Source organism: Melozone crissalis, unplaced genomic scaffold (genome assembly GCF_028551555.1).
Source record: "Melozone crissalis strain CALT ecotype California unplaced genomic scaffold, PUWL_Pcris_2 ptg000559l_1, whole genome shotgun sequence".
Classification (NCBI taxonomy): Eukaryota; Metazoa; Chordata; class Aves; order Passeriformes; family Passerellidae; genus Melozone; species Melozone crissalis.
In genome coordinates this window covers 8,333-28,381 of record NW_026536253.1, presented here as the reverse complement: position 1 = coordinate 28,381, position 20,049 = coordinate 8,333, and the positions used below count along the sequence as shown (strand labels likewise).

At 53.7% G+C, this 20,049-nt stretch overlaps 1 protein-coding gene across 1 annotated transcript; it reads right to left on the bottom strand.

Moving 5' to 3' along the window:
- Window positions 1-5,112: 5,112 nt before the first annotated feature.
- IGF2BP1 (insulin like growth factor 2 mRNA binding protein 1) lies at window positions 5,113-18,572 on the bottom strand (the record flags this gene model as incomplete). The annotated part of the gene is given in 14 exon segments (XM_054295252.1): window positions 5,113-5,205; window positions 5,898-6,011; window positions 6,140-6,271; window positions 6,982-7,056; window positions 7,481-7,597; window positions 9,059-9,181; window positions 11,184-11,319; window positions 11,999-12,121; window positions 13,167-13,273; window positions 13,275-13,302; window positions 14,110-14,385; window positions 17,351-17,414; window positions 17,961-18,012; window positions 18,414-18,572. Coding segments are annotated over 14 exon segments (1,599 nt in total), but the record flags the coding sequence as incomplete, so codon positions are not given.
- Window positions 18,573-20,049: the final 1,477 nt, after the last annotated feature.

Sequence of the window (20,049 nt, the reverse complement as noted above, 5' to 3'; positions counted from 1 at the left end):
GTGTGGATCCGTCTCATTCCCATTTTCCTCCTGTTTTTTGGGAATTTTTCCTTATTTTTCCATTCCAGTCTGGATCCACCTCATTCCCATTTTCCTGCTGGTTTTTGGGAATTTTTCCTCATTTTTCCATTCCAAACTTGATCCGTCTTATTCCCATTTTCCAGCTGTTTTGGGGAATATTTCCTGGTTTTGAGGAATATTTCCTGGTTTTTCCATTCCAGTCTGGATCCGTCTCATTCCCATTCCCTTTTTGGGGGAATTTTTCCTCATTTTTTCAATCCAAGCTTGATCTGTCTCATTCCCATTTTCCTGCTGATTTTGGGGGAATTTTTCCTCATTTTTCCATTCCAAGCCGGATCCATCTCATTCCCATTTTCCTCCTGGTTTTTTGGGGGAATTTTTCCTCATTTTTCCATTCCAAGCCAGATCCATCTCATTCCCATTTTCCTGCTTTTCCCAATTTTCCACTTTTTTCCAGAAAAAACCAGGACATGCTCCGAGGTCTCTTCCTTCAACGAATCTCTTGGCTATAAATGAAATTTCCCTCTTGGAATTGCCCTGGGAATTCCGACAGCTCCAGGAATGGGAGAAGGGCGGGAAAAGCACCGAAGATTCCCTGAATTTTTGGGATTTTAGGTCAGAAATCCCAGAGATGGGATTGGGGAATGGCTGTTCCCGGTTTTTAGGGCTGGGATAGGAAATTTTGGGATCAAAGCCGGGATTTGCCGGGAATGGGAATTTCAAGTATTCCAAGCCGCCTTTCCCTGACAAAAATTCCAGGGAAAATCGGGAAAACGCCCCCGAGGGACGGGAGCTGCCGAGCCCAAATCCGGCTCCTTTCACCCCAAATTTTTTGGGAATAAAAACCCAGAGGGGGATCCCGCATTCCCCAATCCCGAATATTCGGGGTGGGAAAGATGTGGGGTGATGGGATTGGGGGGAAACAGCACCAAAATTGGCTCGTTCGCATCATTTTGGGATATTTTTTGTTGAATGTTTCGTCCAAAAATTGGATTTAACTGCAGGGACAGAACGATGGGGGAAACGGGATTGTACCAAGAGAAAAAAAAAAAAAAGGATTTTACCAAGGAAAAATTGGGATTTCACCAAGGAAAAAAATGGATTTCGTCAAGAAAAAAGGGATTTCACCAAGAAAAATGGAATTTCAACATGAAAAAAAAGGGATTTTACCATGAAAAATTGGGATTTCACCCAAAAAAAGGGATTTCACCAGGAACAATCACCCTGTGGAGGTTTGGGAGCAGGGAGAGGTTGGGAATTCTCCTCTCCCTCCTCCCTGTGCGTTTGTAGGGAATAAAAATCGGCTCCCGCTTAATGAAGGAATTCATTAATTAATTTCTCTCCCTCCTCCTCCTCCATTTTTAAAAATTATTTTGAATATTTTTAAGCTTTTTTTTTCCTTTTTCTAAAAATTATTTTTTCCTTTTTTTTAAATAAATTTTTCTTTTTTAAAATTACTTTTTTTTCCTTTTTTCTCTATATTATTTTTTTCCTTTTAAAAATTATTTTTCCTTTCTTAAAATTATTTTCCCTTTTTAAAAAATCAGTTTCTTTCCTTTCGTTAATTAGAGTCGTCCATTCATTTTCTTTTATTCATTTCTTAATTAATTTTTTTTTTCCCCCTCGGTAAAACGGAGGCAAAAAAAAAAAAATCTCTTTTAAAATAAATTTTTTTGTGGTTTTTGTGGTTTTTACAATTTTTATTTTAAATTTCACAGCACCATAGTGGAGAAGATGGATCGACACCACCCCCCTGGAATTCCGGGAAGGTCGGGATCGCCTTGGGATTCTGGGATCTTTAGGAATTTTCTATCAAATATAGAAAAAAATCTCTTTATGGCTTCTGAGAGTGTGAAAATAAAACCAGCACAAAAAAACCCCTTTTTACCCCATTTTGCATAGAAAATGATGCCCAGGAGTGGAAAAATTCCCAAAAAATCCATGGATTTTACTGGACCTGATTGGGAAAATCCTTTCAGCCAGCGCCGGGTTTGGGTTTGGTTTTTACCCCTTGAAATCCCCGGAAAAAAATTAAAAATTTCAAATAAAATAAAATAGAAAAAAAAAAATTCAAGTTTTTCCTGCTGGGAAAACCAAATTTGGAATTTTCCCGGATTTTTTTTTTGGAGAGCGCCGATGCCTGAGAGCTGAAATTCCTCAGCTGGCTGGGAAAAAGGGCACAAAAATTCCATAAAAATTCCATAAAAATTCCATAAAAATTCCATAAAAATTCCATTAAAACATCAAAGCTGAGGAAGCTGCTGCCATCTTTCCCACTAGGTCCAGAATTCCCGGCGTTCATCTCCGGAACGCCCGGATTCTTCCATTAAAAAAAAAAATTTCCAAAAAAAAAAAATTTCTCTTTTTTTTTAATCTTTTTCATTAAAAAAATAAAATCTTCCCCGTTAGCACCTCTTATATAAAATATCAGCGAAAAGCACCCCCCCCAAAAAAACCCCAAAAAATAAAGTGAAAACAACCCAAAAAAAAATCAGAATATTCCATAGCTGAGGTAATCACACCTGAGGTAGCTTTTTTTGAGCTTTTTTGTGGTTTTTTTGTCATTCCCGGGGTTGTTTTTTTTTTTTTTTTTGCCCTGGATTGGCAGAATTCCAGGGAATTCCCTCTGCCGCCTTCCCTTCCCTAAATCTGCTTTTCCTGCTGTTCCAGGAGGGGTTTTTGGAGGATTTTCCCCCAAAATTCCTGCTGGGAAGGGCTGGGCTCCGTGAAATCCACGGCAAAAGCGTCAGGGCCGGCTTTGTCCCAAATTCCCGATTTTTACACTCATCCCAATTTTCCTCCCATCACTCCTGGCCCTCAAAATTCACCCCAATTTCAATTTTTTTAGCCCAAATTCCCATTTTTAAAACCTCATTTGGGAACCCTTCCGTTCTCCTTTTCCCTCAAAATTCACCCCAATTTCAATTATTTTATCCGAAATTCCCATTTTTTAAACCTCATTTGGGAAGCCTTCCATCTTCCTTCTCCCTCAAAATTCACCCCAATTTCAATTTTTTTAGCCCAAATTCCCATTTTTTAGACCTCATTTGGGAACCCTTCCGTTCTCCTTTTCCCTCAAAATTCTTTTTCTTTCCACATTTTTCACATTTTGCCCCAAATTCCCACTTTTTCACGTCCCAGCTTTCCTCCCACCGTCCCTGTCCCTCCAAACTCAGCCCAAATTTCCCCTTTTCCTCCCAAATTCCAATTTTTTTTTTTTCTTGGAGTCATTCCCAGCTTTTCCTCCAATTCCACCCCAATTTTCCTTTCCCGCCCTTCCCGTTTTGGGGGAAAACCCCTGGAAAATCCCCGATTTTGGGGCTGGAATTCCTGGAGCCCAGCCCTTGGTGGGAATCAGCAGCTTCGGACCCTTCCCAAAATATTCCCAAAATCCCAAATCCTTTCCACCCCCCCGGAGTGCCGGGAATCAGCGCCCGCTTTCAGGACATTCCTGAAATCCGCTTTTTCCTCTCTTGGGAGCAGGGATTTTCCTGCAGAAACGAGGAATTTGGGGATCTTTTTTTTTTTCCTTTAAATCAGGAAAAAAATATTTCAAAATTTTTTTGGGAATTTTTTCCACGTTGGAGGGGTTTGGGAATGAGGAGCCCCAGATTTAAGCGGATTCAGAATTCCCGGGGGATTTTCCTGCTCTTTTCAGCTCCCCCCAATCCTTCCTGCACGGAATTCCCAAATTCTGATGGTGGAGAGGAGGAATTTTTTTTTTGGGGGGTGTGATTCCCAATGGAATTCCCAATGGAATTCCCAATCCTGCTGGGGGATGAAATTCCCAATCCCTGTGGAAGTGATTCCCAATCCCTGCGGATTCCTGATCCCCACAGATTCCCGACCCCTGCACATTCCCAATCCCTGCAGATTCCCGATCTCCATGGATTCCTGATCCCCGCGGATTCCCCGTCTCCCTGTGGATTCCTGATCCGTGTCCATTCCCAATCCCTATGGATTCCCAATCCCTGCACATTCCCCGTCTCTCTGCACATTCCCAATCCCTGTGGATTCCCCATCCCCGTCCGTTCCAGATCCCCAAGGATTCCCGATCCCTATGGATTCTCCGTCTTCTCCCTGTGGATGGATTCCCTGTCTCCCTGCTCATTCCCAATCCCTGCATATTGATTTCCCGTCTCCCCATGGATTCCTGCTCCCTGTTCATTCCCAATCCCTGTGGATCGATTCCCCCTCTCCCTGCACATTCCCTGTCTCCCTGTCCATTCCCGATCCCTATGGATTCCCCGTCTCCCTGTGGATTCCCACTCTTTGTCCATTCCCAATCCCTGCGGATTCCCAATCCCTGTGGATTGATTCCCTGTCTCCCCGTGGATTCCCCGCTTCCCCATGGATTCCCACTCTTGTCCATTCCCAATCCCTGTGGATTCCCAATCCCTGCGGATTCCCAATCCCTGTCCCGCTCCCTGTCCATTCCCAATCCCTGTGCATTGATTCCCCGTCTCCCTGCGGATTCCCTGTCTCCCTGTCCATTCCCAATCCCTGCCCATTCCCGATCCCCACGGATTCCTGATCCGTATGGATTCCCCGTCTCCCTGTGGATGGATTCCCTGTCTCCCTGCCCATTCCCAATCCCTGCACATTCCCGCTCCCTGTCCATTCCCAATCCCTGCACATTCCCGCTCCCTGTGGATTCCCCGTCTCCCCGTGGATTCCCAGTCCCTGTCCATTCCCGCTCCCTGTCCATTCCCAATCCCCGTCCATTCCCGATCCCTGCGGATTCCCCGTCTCCCTGTGGATTCCCACTCTTTGTCCATTCCCAATCCCTGCGGATTCCCAATCCCTGTGGATTGATTCCCCGTCTCCCTGTGGATTCCCGATCTCCCCGCGGATTCCCGCTGCCTGTCCATTCCCGATCCCTGTGGATTGATTCCCCGTCTCCCTGTGGATTCCCGATATCCCCGCGGATTCCCGCTGCCTGTCCATTCCCGATCCCTGCGGATTCCCGTCTCCCTGTGGATCGATTCCCCGTCTCCCCGCGGATTCCCGCTCCCTGCGGTTGCTGATTCCCAGGCACTCGCAGCCCGGCCTGGCCGTGCCGTGTCCTCGTTCTCCCGGGATTCGGGATCCCTATTTCCTCCGGGATTGGCTCTGGCCGCCCTGGCCCTTCTGGTGCTGCTGCTTCACCTGCGCCAGGATGTCGCGGATCTTGCGCTGAGCCATCTGCAACGGCACCAGGGGTCCATGGAACGCCGCCGTCCCACCCCAGCCCCGTCCCAAGTTCCCTGTGAGACCCCTCTGGTTCCAAATTCCCACCCAAATCCAGCCCCTGTCCCAAGGTTCTCACGTGGGTTTTTTTGGGAATAATGGATGGGATTCAGGGGATAATGAGCAAAAATGTGCGGGCTGAGCAACACGGCTCTGGAGAACCCCTGGAAAAGCCTTGGAAAACCCCTGGAGAACCTCTGAGGAAATCCTGGAGAACCTCTGGACAACCCCTGGGAAAGTCCTGGAGAGCCCCTGGAGATTCTCTGGGAAAGTCCTGGAGAACCCCTGGAGAACCCCTAGAGAACCTCTGGAGAACCCCTGGAGAAACTCTGGAGAAGTCCTGGAGAAGTCCTGGAGCATTTGTGGACAAGCCCTGGACAACCCCTGGAAAAGCCTTGGAGAACCCCTGGAGCATTCCTGTACAAGCCCTGGAGAACCCCTGGAGAACGCCCGGAGAACCCCTGGAAAACATCTGGAGAACGCCTGGGGCATTCCTGGACAAGCCCTGGAGAACCCCTGGAGAACCCCTGGAAGAACCTTGGAGAACCCCTGGAAGAACCTCAGGAGAACCACTGGAGAACCTCAGGAGAACCCCTGGAGAACCTCAGGAGAACCCCTCCATCCCACCTGGTCTCCCCCGGCCGTACCTGGCTGGCGTAGAAGTGCCCGATGATTTTGACGATCACCTGCTCGTTCTCGTCCGGGGTCTGCTCCCGCGGCACCACCACCTCGGCCGCCGTCAGGTTCTGCAGCTCGTTCACCTGCAGGACACCCGGAATGGACCCTCTGAACTTCCCACCTGCTCCATCTCCCGGGAATTCCGTCCCCAGTTTCTCCTGGGAATTCCATCCCCAACATCTGCCGGGAATCCCGTCCCGGTCCCACTCACGGTCTTGCCGCCCTTGCCGATGACGCGGCCGGCGGCCGAGGCCGGCACTCGGATGTGCGTCTCCAGCTTCACCTCCTCCTTGGGCCCGAAGAAATTCTCCTCCTTCAGCTTCCCGTAAATCCTGCCCTGAGCCTGGAGAGGGAGCAGGGAGTCGGGGATGTCCCACCGTAAACTCCATCCATGGATTCGGGATCCCGTAAAATCCCGGTTTGTTGGAATTCCAAACCCACTCAGCCCCTGGGAGCAGGGAGTGGGGAATGTTCTACTCCAAACCCCATCCTTGGATTTGGGATCCCGTAAAATTCCCGGTTCTTTGGAATTCCAAACCCACTCTGCCACTGGGAGCAGGGAGTCGGGAATGTCCCGCCCCAATTTTCATCCATGGATCTGGGATCCCATGTAATCCCCATTTTTTGGAATTCCAGACCCGCTTGGCCTCTAGGAGCTGGGAGTTGGGAATGTCCCACCCCAAACCCCATCCATGGATTTCGGGATCCCGTAAAATCCCGGTTCTTTGGAATTCCAAACCCACTCAGCCCCTGGGAAACTCAATTCCAGAATTCCCCATTTGTGCATTGGGGCTCGGTTGGGGTCACCCCCTGGCCTCCCTCCCTCCCAAGGACACCCCAATGTCCCCAAGGTGGTGCCACCATCTCCAGGTTTGGGCTGGGGCATCATCCCATAAAATCCCGGTTCATTGGAATTCCAAACCTGTTCAGCCCCTGGGAGAGCCAATCCTGGAATTCCCCATTTGTGGACTGAGGGTTCAGAACTGGGGTCACCCCCTGCCCTCCCTGCCAGGGTCACCCCAATGTCCCCAGGGGGGTGACAGCAGTGACAACCTTGAACTGCGCCTCGGGCGGGCCGGTGATCACCACCATGCGCACCTTGGAGTCCGGCGTCTCCGGGGGCGCGATCTGCAACGGGACGGACACGGATGGACATGGGATGGACATGGATGGACATGGATGGACACGGGAATGGACATCGATGGACACGGATGGACAGGGATTGACATGGATGGACACAGATGGACACGAATGGACATGGGATTGACATGGATGGACAGGGATGGGCATGGATGGATATAGGATGGACACGGGATGGACATGGATGGACATGGGATGGACGCACATGGGACGGACACAGGATGGACACGGGGCACACACGGGATGGACACAGGATGGACATGGATGGACACAGGACTGATACAGGGCGGACATGGCACTACAGCTCTGCCCAGGCTTCCCAGGTCTTTTCCCAGGAAAAACGGAACAGTTGGGGACAGAGGGCCACCCAAGGGCCACCGGGGGCCGCCGAGGTCACCGAGGCCGTGCCCACCTTGATGGAGGCGCTGGCGAAGCGCGAGAGCTGCTTGATGTGCTGGCCCTTCTTGCCGATGATGGCCCCGACCGCCTGCGCCGGGATGAACACGTGCACGGTCTCCTGCTCGGGGGGCTGCGGGACGGGAGCGGGGCCAGGGGGTCAGAACTGGGGTCACTGTCACCACTTCGGGGCCAGGGGGTCAGAACTGGGGTCACTGCCACCACTTCGGGGCCAGGGTCACCCTCTGGGGTCACTGTCACTGTTTGGGGTCACTGTCACCATTTCAGGACCAGGGTCACCCTCTGGGGTCACTGTCACTGTTTGGGGTCACTGCCACCATTTCAGGACCAGGGTCACCCTCTGGGGTCACTGTCACTGTTTGGGGTCACTGCCACCATTTCAGGACCAGGGTCGTCACTGTCACCATTTGGGGTCACTGTCAATATTTGGGGTCACTGTCACCATTTTGGGGCCAGGGTCACTGGCTAGGGTCACTGTCAACATTTGGGGTAACTGTCACTATCTGGGGTCACTGTCACCATTTGTCACCATTTAGGGTCACTGTCACCATTTAGTGTAGTTGTCACTATTTGGGGTCACTGTCACCATTTAGGGTCACTGTTATCATTTAGCGTAGCTGTCACTATTTGGGGACACTGTCACCATTTCAGGTCACTGTCAGTATTTCTGGGTCACTGTCACCATTTAGGGTCACTGTGACCATTTAGTGTAGCTGTCACTATTTGGGGTCACTGTCACCATTTGGGGTCAGCATTTTGGGGTCGGTGTCACTATTTGGTGTCACTGCCCATCATAGGTCTCCATGGGAATGTCCCCACGGTCACTGCCCATCCCAGGGCTCCATGGGAATGTCCCCACTATTTGGGGTCACTGCCCATCCCAGGGCTCCATGGGAATGTCCCCACTATTTGGGGTCACTGCCCATCCCAGGGCTCCATGGGAATGTCCCCACTATTTGGGGTCACTGCCCACCCCGGGGTCTCCATGGGAATGTCCCCACTGTTTGGGGTCACTGCCCACCCCGGGGTCTCCATGGGAATGTCCCCACTGTTTGGGGTCACTGCCCACCCCGGGGGCTCCATGGGAATGTCCCCACGGTCACTGCCCATCCCAGGGCTCCATGGGAATGTCCCCACTATTTGGGGTCACTGCCCATCCCAGGGCTCCATGGGAATGTCCCCACTATTTGGGGTCACTGCCCACCCCGGGGTCTCCATGGGAATGTCCCCACTGTTTGGGGTCACTGCCCACCCCGGGGTCTCCATGGGAATGTCCCCACTGTTTGGGGTCACTGCCCACCCCAGGGGCTCCATGGGATCACCCCCCAGCCCCGGGTCAATGCCCACCCTGGGGGTTCCATCAGGAATGTCCCCACTGTTTGGGGTCACTGCCCACCCCGGGGTCTCCATGGGAATGTCCCCATGGTCACTGCCCATCCCAGGGCTCCATGGGAATGTCCCCACTATTTGGGGTCACTGCCCATCCCAGGGCTACATGGGAATGTCCCCACTGTTTGGGGTCACTGCCCACCCCGGGGGCTCCATGGGATCGCCCCCAGCCCCGGTCACTCACCAGGAAGGAGCTGTAGGGAGCAGCCCCGGAGACGCCGCTCGGGGGCGGCGGCACCGCCGTGGAGGAGGCCGGGAAGAGCCCGACGGCGGCCAGGTTCAACCCGGGGATGAGGTGGGACTGCAGCTGGGGGACAAATGTGGGGATTGGGATTGGGGGAACCAAATATGGGATACGGGGATTGGGATTGAGGGGGATCAAATACGAGATATGCGGTCTGCAGTTGGGGGCACAAATGTGGGGATTGGGGTTGGGATTGAGGGGATCCAATATGGGATACAGGGACTGCAGCTGGGGGGACAAAATGTGGGGATTGGGATTGGGGGGACCAAATATGGGATATGGGGATTGGGATTGAGGGGATCAAATATGGGATATGGGGATTGGGATTGGGGGAACCAAATATGGGATATGGGGATTGGGGGGACCAAATATGGGATATGGGGATTGGGATTGAGGGGATCAAATATGGGATATGGGGATTGGGATTGGGGGAAACCAAATATGGGATATAGGGACTGCAGCTGGGGGGACAAATGTGGGGATTGGGGTTGGGATTGAGGGGATCAAATATGGGATACAGGGACTGCAGCTGGGGGGACAAAATGTGGGGATTGGGCTTGAGGGAAACCAAATATGGGATATGGGGATTGGAATTGAGTGGATCAAATATGGGATATGGGGATTGGGATTGGGGGAAACCAAATATGGGATATAGGGACTGCAGCTGGGGGACAAATGTGGGGATTGGGATTGGGGGTACCAAATATGGGATATGGGGATTGGGATTGAGGGCATCAAATATGGTATATGGGGATTGGGATTGAGTGGGATCAAATATGGGATATGGGGATTGGGATTGGGGGAACCAAATATGGGATATGGGGATTGGGGGGACCAAATATGGGATATGGGGATTGGGATTGAGGGGATCAAATATGGGATACAGGGACTGCAGCTGGGGGAACAAATGTGGGGATTGGGATTGGGGGAAACCAAATATGGGATATAGGGACTGCAGCTGGGGGACAAATGTGGGGATTGGGATTGGGGGAACCAAATATGGGATATGGGGATTGGGATTGAGGGGATCAAATATGGGATATGGGGATTGAGACTGGGGGAAACCAAATATGGGATATAGGGACTGCAGCTGGGGGGACAAATGTGGGGATTGGGATTGGGATTGAGGGGATCAAATATGGGATACAGGGACTGCAGCTGGGGGGACAAAATGTGGGGATTGGGCTTGAGGGAAACCAAATATGGGATATGGGGATTGGGATTGAGGGGATCAAATATGGGATATGGGGATTGGGATTGGGGGAAACCAAATATGGGATATAGGGACTGCAGCTGGGGGACAAATGTGGGGATTGGGATTGGGGGAAACCAAATATGGGATATGGGGATTGGGGGGACCAAATATGGGATATGGGGATTGAGACTGGGGGAAACCAAATATGGGATATAGGGACTGCAGCTGGGGGGACAAATGTGGGGATTGGGGTTGGGATTGAGGGGATCAAATATGGGATACAGGGACTGCAGCTGGGGGGACAAAATGTGGGGATTGGGGTTGAGGGAAACCAAATATGGGATATGGGGATTGGGGGGACCAAATATGGGATATGGGGATTGAGACTGGGGGAAACCAAAGATGGGATATAGGGACTGCAGCTGGGGGGACAAATGTGGGGATTGGGGTTGGGATTGGGGGAAACAAAATATGGGGTCAGGGGATTGGGATTGAGGGGATAAAATATGGGATATGGGGATTGGGATTGAGGGGATCAAATATGGGATATGGGGATTGGGATTGAGGGAACCAAAGTATGGGTTTGGGGGATTGGGATTGTAACTGAGGGGAACTAAATATGGGGTCAGGGCGGATTGGGATTGAGGGAAACCAAAATCTGGGATCAGGGGGGATTGAACTGAGGGGAGAAATGGGATCAGGGACAAGGCGGGATTACGCTGGGGATGAGAGGGGCTGTGCTTTATGGGATTCCCAACAGGATCCTGCCAGGGATGAGATGGGCTCTGGTTTGTGGGATCCCCATCAGGATCATGCTGGGAACGAGAGGGTCTCTGGTTTGTGGGATCCCCGCAGGCCGGCCCCACTCACGCTCATGGCGGCCACGTCGTTCTCGTAGGCCTCGCGCACTTTCTTCATGATCTCCTGCTCGGCGCGGCAGCAGCTCTCGGGACAGCCCTTGACCGTGATGGTGCGCTCGGGGTTGTACAGGGTCAGCTCCTGCAGCCTGGGGACAGCGCCCGTGGGGACATGGGGACACCCAGGGCACCCCAAAGCCAGGGGAGGGCACCCCAAAGGGGACAGGAAAAGGGAGCACAGAAAACCCAACACCGAGGATTCCCGAGAGAATTTTGGAGACTGAAACCTCTTCCCTCAAATCCTCCTCATCCCCAGTCCTCCTCCTCCTCCATGGGGACACGGGTGGGGACACCCGAGGGCACGCCAAAGCCAGGGGAGGGGACCCCAAAGGGGACGGGAAAAGAGAGCACAGAAAACCCAACACCGAGGATTCCCGAGAGAACTTTGGCGACTGAAACCTCTCCCCTCATCCTCATCCTCCTCATCCTCCTCCATGGGGACATGAATGGGGACACCCGAGGGCACCCCAAAGCTCTGGGAGGGCACCCCAAAGGGGACGGGAAAGGGGAGCACAGAAAACCCAACACCGAGGATTCCCGAGAGAATTTTGGGGACTGAAACCTCTCCCCCACCTCCATCCTCATCCTCCTCCATGGGGACATGGGTGGGGACACCCGAGGGCACCCCAAAACTCTGGGAGGCCACCCCAAAGGGGACGGGAAAGGGGAGCACAACACCGAGGATTCCCGAGACAACTTTGGGGGCTGAAACCTCTCCCCTCATCCTCATCCTCCTCCTCCTCCTCCTGCTGCTGCCCCGATCCTTACGAGGAAATGGTGATTTTGGTCTCGGTGTCCTGCTCCACCTTCTTGAGGTTCCGGCCCTCCTTGCCGATCAGGCGCCCCACGAAGTTGTTGTGGGCCAGGATCTTCAGGGGGACCTCGTCAGCCCTGGGAACGGGGGGAAAACCCAAAAGGAGGGATTAGGGCAGCTGGGAAAGGAGGGAAAACCCATAAAAAATTATTATGGGATGTGGGAAAGGAGGGAAAACCCAACAGGAGGGATTAGGGCAGCTGGGAAAGGAGGGAAAACCCAAAAGGAGGGAAAACCCATAAAAAATTATTATGGGATGTGGGAAAGGAGGGAAAACCCAACAGGAGGGATTAGGGCAGCTGGGAAAGGAGGGAAAACCCAAAAGGAGGGAAAACCCAAAACGAGGTGTTACAGGAACTAGGAAAGGAGAGAACACACAAAATGAGGGAAAACCCCACAGGAGGGATTAGGGCAGCTGGGAAAAGGAAAAAATCCAACAGGAGGGATTATGGGAACTGAGAAAGGAAGAAAAACCCAAAAGGAGGGAAAACACGAAAGGAGGGATTGTGATTGTGGAACCTGGGAAAGGAGGAAAAACCCAAAACGAGGGATTATGGGAACTAGGAAAGGAGGGGAAACCCAAAAGGAGGGAAAACGCAAAACAAAGGATTATGGGATCTGGGAAAGGAGGGAAAGCACAAAACAAGGGACTATGGGAACTAGGAAAAGGGAAAATCCCAAAAGGAGGGATTGTGGAACCTGGGAAAGGAGGAAAAACCCAAAAGGAGGGAAAACCCAAAATAAGGGATTATGGGAACTGGGAAAGGAAGGGAAACCCAAAATGAGGAATTATGAGAATTAGGAAATGGGAAAAACTCAAAAGGAGGGATTGTGGAATTAGGAATGGAGGGAAAACCCAAACCAAGGGATTATGGAACTGGGAATGAAGGGAAAACCCAAACCAAGGGATTGTGGAACTGGGAATGAAGGGAAAACCCAAACCAAGGGATTGTGGAACTGGGAATGAAGGGAAAACCCAAACCAAGGGATTGTGGGATCTGGGAAAGGAGGGGTTGGCACAAGGGCCAGGGAAGCCCAAACCCCAAGGCCTGGAGCCCCCAAACCCCGAATCCCTGGGGCACAGGGCGGGAGGAAGCCGGGTGGGACCCTGGGGGCTCTCACGTCTTGGTGTCCTTGGCCTCCTTGTGCATGATGTCCAGGATCATCCTGCAGGCGGCCGAGCAGCCCTCGGGCGTGGAGTGGATGCTGATGGCCTTCTCGGCCGCGCCCCGCGTTCTCCTTGCGGTGCACGTCGATCCTGAAAACGGCGGGGAGGCGCTGGGAGAGGCCCCGGAGCCTCCCCGGAATGGGACATCCCAGCAGGAGGAGGGAGAGTTCCGGAGAACCCCTGGAGAACCTCTAGAGAACCTCTGGAAAACTTCTGGAGAACCTCTGGATCACCCCTGGAGACCCCCTGAAGAACTTTTGGAGAACTTCTGGAGATCCCCTGGAGAACTTCTGGCTAACCTTTGGATTACCTGTGGAGAACCCCTGGACATTCCCTGAAGACCCTCTGGAAACCCTCTGGAGGACCCCTGGAGAACTTCTGGAGAACCTTTGGAGAGCTTATGGAGAACCTTTGGGTCACCCCTGAAGTACCCCTGGAGATCACCTGGATCACCCCTGGAGATCCCCAGGAGAACCTCTGGAGATCTCCTGGATCACTCCTGAAGAACTTCTGGAGACCTCCCTGAAGAACCCATGGAGAACTTTTGGAGAAGCCCTGGAGATCCCCTGGAGAACCTCTGGAGAACTCCTGGATCACCCCTGAAGAACTTCTGGAGACCCCCCTGAAGAACCCCTGGAGAAACCCTGGAGAACTTTTGGAGAACACCTGGAGATCCCCTGGACATCCCTTGGAGAACCTCTGGAGAGCCTTTGGATCACCCCTGGAGAAGCCCTGGATCACCCCTGAGGAACTTCTGGAGAACCTTTGGATCATCCCTGGACCACCCCTGGAGAACCCCTGGAGAACTTCTGGAGACCCCCTGGAGAACCTTTGGAGAACCTCTGGAGAACCTTTGGATCCCCCCCGTCTCCCCCCCACCCCGGCACGAGGACTCACTTGGACTGCGTCTGCTTGGTGATGTTGCGGATGGTGGCGCCCTCCTTGCCGATGATGGCGCCCACGAACTGCGTGGGCACCAGGAGCCGCAGGGGGACGTCGGGGGGCGGCGCCTTGGGGGGAGCCCCCGGGGGCAGCGGGGACCCCGGGCGGGCCCCGCCGCGCCCCCCGGCCCCGGCCCCGCCGCGCCGGCCCTGCTCGGGCTGCTCGTCCGGGATGTAGGAGACCTTGAGCGCGTGGCTCTCCAGCTGGTGCCCGTTCAGCTTCAGGATGGCCCTGGGGACACCGGGACACGCGGGTGGGTTTGGGGGACACCGGGACATGGGGTGGGTTTGGGGGACACCGGGACATGGGGTGGGATTGGGGGACAATGGGGACATGGGGTGAGATTGGGGGACACCGGGACATGGGGTGGGTTTGGAGGACACTGGGGACATGGGGTGGGATTGGGGGACACCGGGGACATGGGGTGGGTTTGGGGGACACCGGGACATGGGGTGGGATTGGGGGACACCGGGAAATGGGGTGAGATTGGGGGACACCGGGACATGGGGTGGGTTTGGGGGACACCGGGGACATGGGGTGGGATTGGGGGACACCGGGAAATGGGGTGGGTATGGGGGACACCGGGAAATGGGGTGGGATTGGGGGACACCGGGGACATGGGGTGGGTATGGGGGACACCAGGACATGGGGTGAGATTGGGGGACACTGGGACATGGGGTGGGATTGGGGGACACTGGGGACATGGGGTGGGATTGGGGGACACCGGGACATGGGGTGGGATTGGGGGACACCGGGACACGCGGGTGGGTTTGGGGGACACCGGGACATGGGGTGGGATTGGGGGACACCGGGACATGGGGTGGGATTGGGGGACACCAGGACATGGGGTGGGTATGGGGGACACTGGGACATGGGGTGGGATTGGGGGACACCGGGACATGGGGTGGGTTTGGGGGACACCGGGACATGGGGTGGGATTGGGGGACACTGGGGACATGGGGTGGGTTTGGGGGACACTGGGGACATGGGGTGGGATTGGGGGACACCGGGACACGCGGGTGGGTTTGGGGGACACTGGGACATGGGGTGGGTTTGGGGGACACCGGGGACATGGGGTGGGTTTGGGGGACACCGGGACATGGGGTGGGATTGGGGGACACTGGGGACATGGGGTGGGATTGGGGGACACCAGGACATGGGGTGGGATTGGGGGACACCGGGACATGCGGGTGGGATTGGGGGACACCGGGACATGCGGGTGGGATTGGGGGACACTGGGGACATGGGGTGGGATTGGGGGACACCGGGACACGCGGGTGGGTTTGGGGGACACTGGGACATGGGGTGGGTTTGGGGGACACCGGGACACGCGGGTGGGTTTGGGGGACACCGGGACATGGGGTGGGATTGGGGGACACCGGGACATGGGGTGAGATTGGGGGACACCGGGACATGGGGTGGGATTGGGGGACACCGGGAAATGGGGTGGGATTGGGGGACACCGGGACATGGGGTGGGATTGGGGGACACCGGGACATGGGGTGAGATTGGGGGACACCGGGACATGGGGTGGGATTGGGGGACACCGGGAAATGGGGTGGGTTTGGGGGACACCGGGACATGGGGTGGGATTGGGGGACACCGGGAAATGGGGTGGGATTGGGGGACACCGGGACATGGGGTGAGATTGGGGGACACCGGGACACGGGGGTGGTTTGGGGGACACCGGGACATGGGGTTGGGTTGGGGGGACACCAGGAAATGGGGCTGGGTTGGGGGGACACTGGGAGATGGGGCCGGGGTGGGGTTTGGGGTGCCGGGAGCAGGGCAGCCCCAAAACAATCGGGGTTTGATGTAGGATGGGGTTTTTTGGGGTGCCAGGAGCAGGGCAGCCCCAAAATCCCCATGGATTCCCAAATCCCTGTGGGATCCCAAATCCAAATCCCCATGAGGGATCTCAAATCCCTGCAGGTTCCCAAATCCCTAAATCCCAAATCCCCATGTGTTCCCAGATCCCTGTGGGATCCCAAATCCAAATCCCCACGGATTCCCAAATCCCCATGGGCGATCCCAAATCCCCGCAGGTTCCCAAATGCCCTCGGGTTCCCAAATCCCCAAATTCCAAATCCCCAAATCCCCACAGGTTCCCAAATCCCCTCGGGTTCCCAAATCCCCAAATCCCCATGGGCGATCTCAAATCCCCGCAGGTTCCCAAATGCCCTCGGGTTCCCAAATCCCCAAATCCCCTTGGGTTCCCAAATCCCCAAATCCCCATGGGCGATCTCAAATCCCCGCAGGTTCCCAAATCCCCTCGGGTTCCCAAATCCCCAAATTCCAAATCCCCACAGGTTCCCAAATCCCCTCGGGTTCCCAAATCCCCAAATCCCCATGGGCGATCTCAAATCCCCGCAGGTTCCCAAATGCCCTCGGGTTCCCAAATCCCCAAATCCCCTTGGGTTCCCAAATCCCCAAATCCCCATGGGCGATCTCAAATCCCCGCAGGTTCCCAAATCCCCTCGGGTTCCCAAATCCCCAAATTCCAAATCCCCAAATCCCCACAGGTTCCCAAATCCCCTCGGGTTCCCAAATCCCCAAATCCCCATGGGCGATCTCAAATCCCTGCAGGTTCCCAAATCCCTAAATCCCAAACCCCCATGTGTTCCCAGATCCCTGTGGGATCCCAAATCCAAATCTCCACGGATTCCCAAATCCCCTTGGGTTCCCAAATCCCCAAATCCCCATGGGCGATCTCAAATACCTGCGGGATCCCAAATCCCATATCCCCGTGTGTTCCCAAATCCCTGTGGGTTCCCAAATCCCCTCGTGTTCCCAAATCCCCAAATCCCAAATCCCAAATCCCCTCATGTTCCCAAATCCCCAAATCCCCTCAGGTTCCCAAATCCCCTCAGGTTCCCAAATCCCCTTGGGTTCTAAAATCCCCAAATCCCCCTCCCCATTTTTCAGGAGGCAGAATTCCCAAAATCATGGAAACCCCAGGAAATCCCAACTTTTCCTTGAGCCAAAATTCAACTTTCCCTCCCTGAGCTGCCGAGAAAACTCCAAAACCTTGGAATTCTGTCCAGAGGTGACGGAAAATCGATGGGATTTACGGAGCGTCATCAAGGATTTGCTGGAATCTTGGGATTTGGGGAAATGGGGAATCCTACAGGTGGGGAAGGGAGGGAATTCCCAAAATATTCCCAGATAATTCCCAGATAATTCCCGGGGCACTCACTGCCGGGTCTGCTCCCGGTTGGCGTAGGTGACGTTCACCACGGCGGTCTCACTGTCCGTGTTCACTGCGGGAATTCGGGAAAAATAATCGGGAATTTGGGAAAAGGAATGGGGAATTCAGGAAAAGAAACGGGGATTAGGGAAAAGGAGACAGGAATTTGGGAAAAGGAATCAGGAATTCGGGAAAAGAGGCACAGATCAGGTTTTATCCCCTCCCATCCCTGAAAAAGTTCCAGGAATTCCCAAAGCCCGGGTTTCATTCCCTGCAGAAATCCCCAAAATCCAGGTTTTATTCCTTCCTCTCCCTGAAATGGGGCAGAATCCCGAAATCTGGATAAAATTCCTGAAATCTGGGGTTTACTCCCTTCTCCTTGTGAAACGGGGCAGAAATTCCCAAAATCTGGGGTTTACACCCTTCTCCCTCTGAAACGGGGCAGAAATTCCTGAAATCTGGGTTTATTCCCTTCTCAGGAGCAGAAGTGCCTGAAATTGGGGTGAAATTCCCAAAATCCGGGTGAAATTCCCAAAATCGGGGTGAAATTCCCCAAATCCAGATGAAATTCCCCAAATCCAGATGAAATTCCCCAAATCCGGGTTTCCTCCCCTCCTACCCTGCTCGCAGCTCTCCACGGTGCCGTACTGGGCCAGCAGCCCATCCAAAACCTGGGAAAAAAGGGGGAAAAAAAGGGGGAAAAGCGGAAAATCAATCGCAGTTCACACCGGGATATCCCCGTCCACGCCTCGGGGTCATTAGGATCGTTAATAATTCCATCAGGATCATTAAGAATTCCCGAGTAATTACGGCTGGGGAGCTGCCCGGAGCCAGCGGGAGGGGAGAGCGGAGCAGGGAATTCCCAGCGGGAAGCGAGGATCCGTTTTATTCCCCGTACAAAGGGAATGAAATCACAAATTAACGGGAATTAACGGGAATTAATGGGAATCGCGGGATCCGGGGGGGCTCCGGGCGGTGTCGCTTTCCCGGCATGGCCAGGGGCGGCCTGGGGTAATTAAGAGCCGATTAATTGGCCGGGGAGGAGGGAATCCAGCTCCGGCGCTGCGCTCACCTCCCATCGCAGCTGCGGCGGAATGTTCCGGATCTGGATCTTGCGGCTCCTGCGGGGGTGGAAAAATCGGGATTGGGGATGGGGCCGGGGCGCAGCCAGGGATCGGAGCCGGCCCCGGAATTCCAGGCGCTCCCCGGTGGGTCCCGGTTCCTCGTGGGGCTGGAATTGCCCCACAGTTCCACCAGGAGTGGAATTCCAGAACCCCTCTGGGAGCGGAATTCCAGAATCCCAACGGAGGGAAATTCTGGAATCCCTCCTGAAAAAGAATTCCAGAATTCCCCCAGGAGTGGAATTCCAGAATCCCGCTGGAAGTAAAATTCCAGAATCCCTCTGGGAGCTGAATTCCAGAATCCCAACGGACGGAAATTCTGGAATCCCTCCTGAAAAAGAATTCCAGAATTCCTCCAGGAGTGGAATTCCAGAATCCCGCTGGAAGTAAAATTCCAGAATCCCTCTCGGAGCGGAATTCCAGAATCCCAACGGAGGGAAATTCTGGAATCCCTCCTGAAAAAGAATTCCAGAATTCCCCCAGGAGTGGAATTCCAGAATCCCGCTGGAAGTAAAATTCCAGAATCCCTCTGGGAGCTGAATTCCAGAATCCCAATGGAAGGGAAACTCCAAAATTCTTCTAGGAGTGAAATTCCAGGATCCCCCTAGTTGGGAAATACCAGAATCCCTCTGGGAGCAGAATTCCAGAATCCCAATGGACAGAAATTCTGGAATCCCTCCTGAAAAAGAATTCCAGAATTCCATACGACACGCAGGAGCAGAATTCCGGAATCCTGCTGGAAGTGAAATTCCAGAATCCCACTGGGAGCAGAATTCCAGGATGGAGGGAAATATTGGAAGCCGTCCTGAAGCAGAATTCCAGAATCCCCTCAGGAGTGGAATTCCAGAATCCCACTGAAAGCAGAATTCCAGAATCCCAGTGGAGAGAAAGTCTAGAACCCATCCTGAAAAAGAATTCCAGAATCTCCCCAGGAGTGGAATTCCAGAAGCCCTCTGGAAGTCAAATTCCAGAATTCCTGTGGGACTGAAATTCCAGAATTCCTCTGGGATCAGAATTCCAGAATTCCCCCAGGAACAGAATTCCAGAATCCCTCTGGAAGCAGAATTCCAGAATCTCTCCAGAAGCAGAATCCCTCTGGGAACAGAATTCCAGAATTCCTTTGGGAAGAAAATTCCAAAATCCTTCTAGGAGTGAAATTCCAGAATCCCCCAAGTTGGGAAATTCCAGAATCCCCCCAGGAGCAGAATTCCAGAATCCCTCTGGAAGTGGAATTCCAGGATCTCTCCAGGAATGGAATTCCAGAATCGCTTTGGGAGTGGAATTCCAGAATCCTTCCCCCTCCCAGTTTAATCCCGGAGTTTAACAGGAAAGTTTTTCCCAGAGCGGTTCCTCCTCCCAGCACAGATCCCAAACCACTTCCCAACCCCCCCAGAATCCCTGGATTTCCCCTCCACCCCAATCCCTGGATAAACCCAGGATCAAAGCCGGAATATTCCAAATTTTGGGGAATTCTGCCCATTTGGGAGCAGCTGGGAAAATCCCAAACCTGGATCCTGCCCGGCGCCTCTCTCTGGGAAGGATCCCAAAATCCCGGAATTCCCGGCTAATTGAGCCTCATTGTCTGGG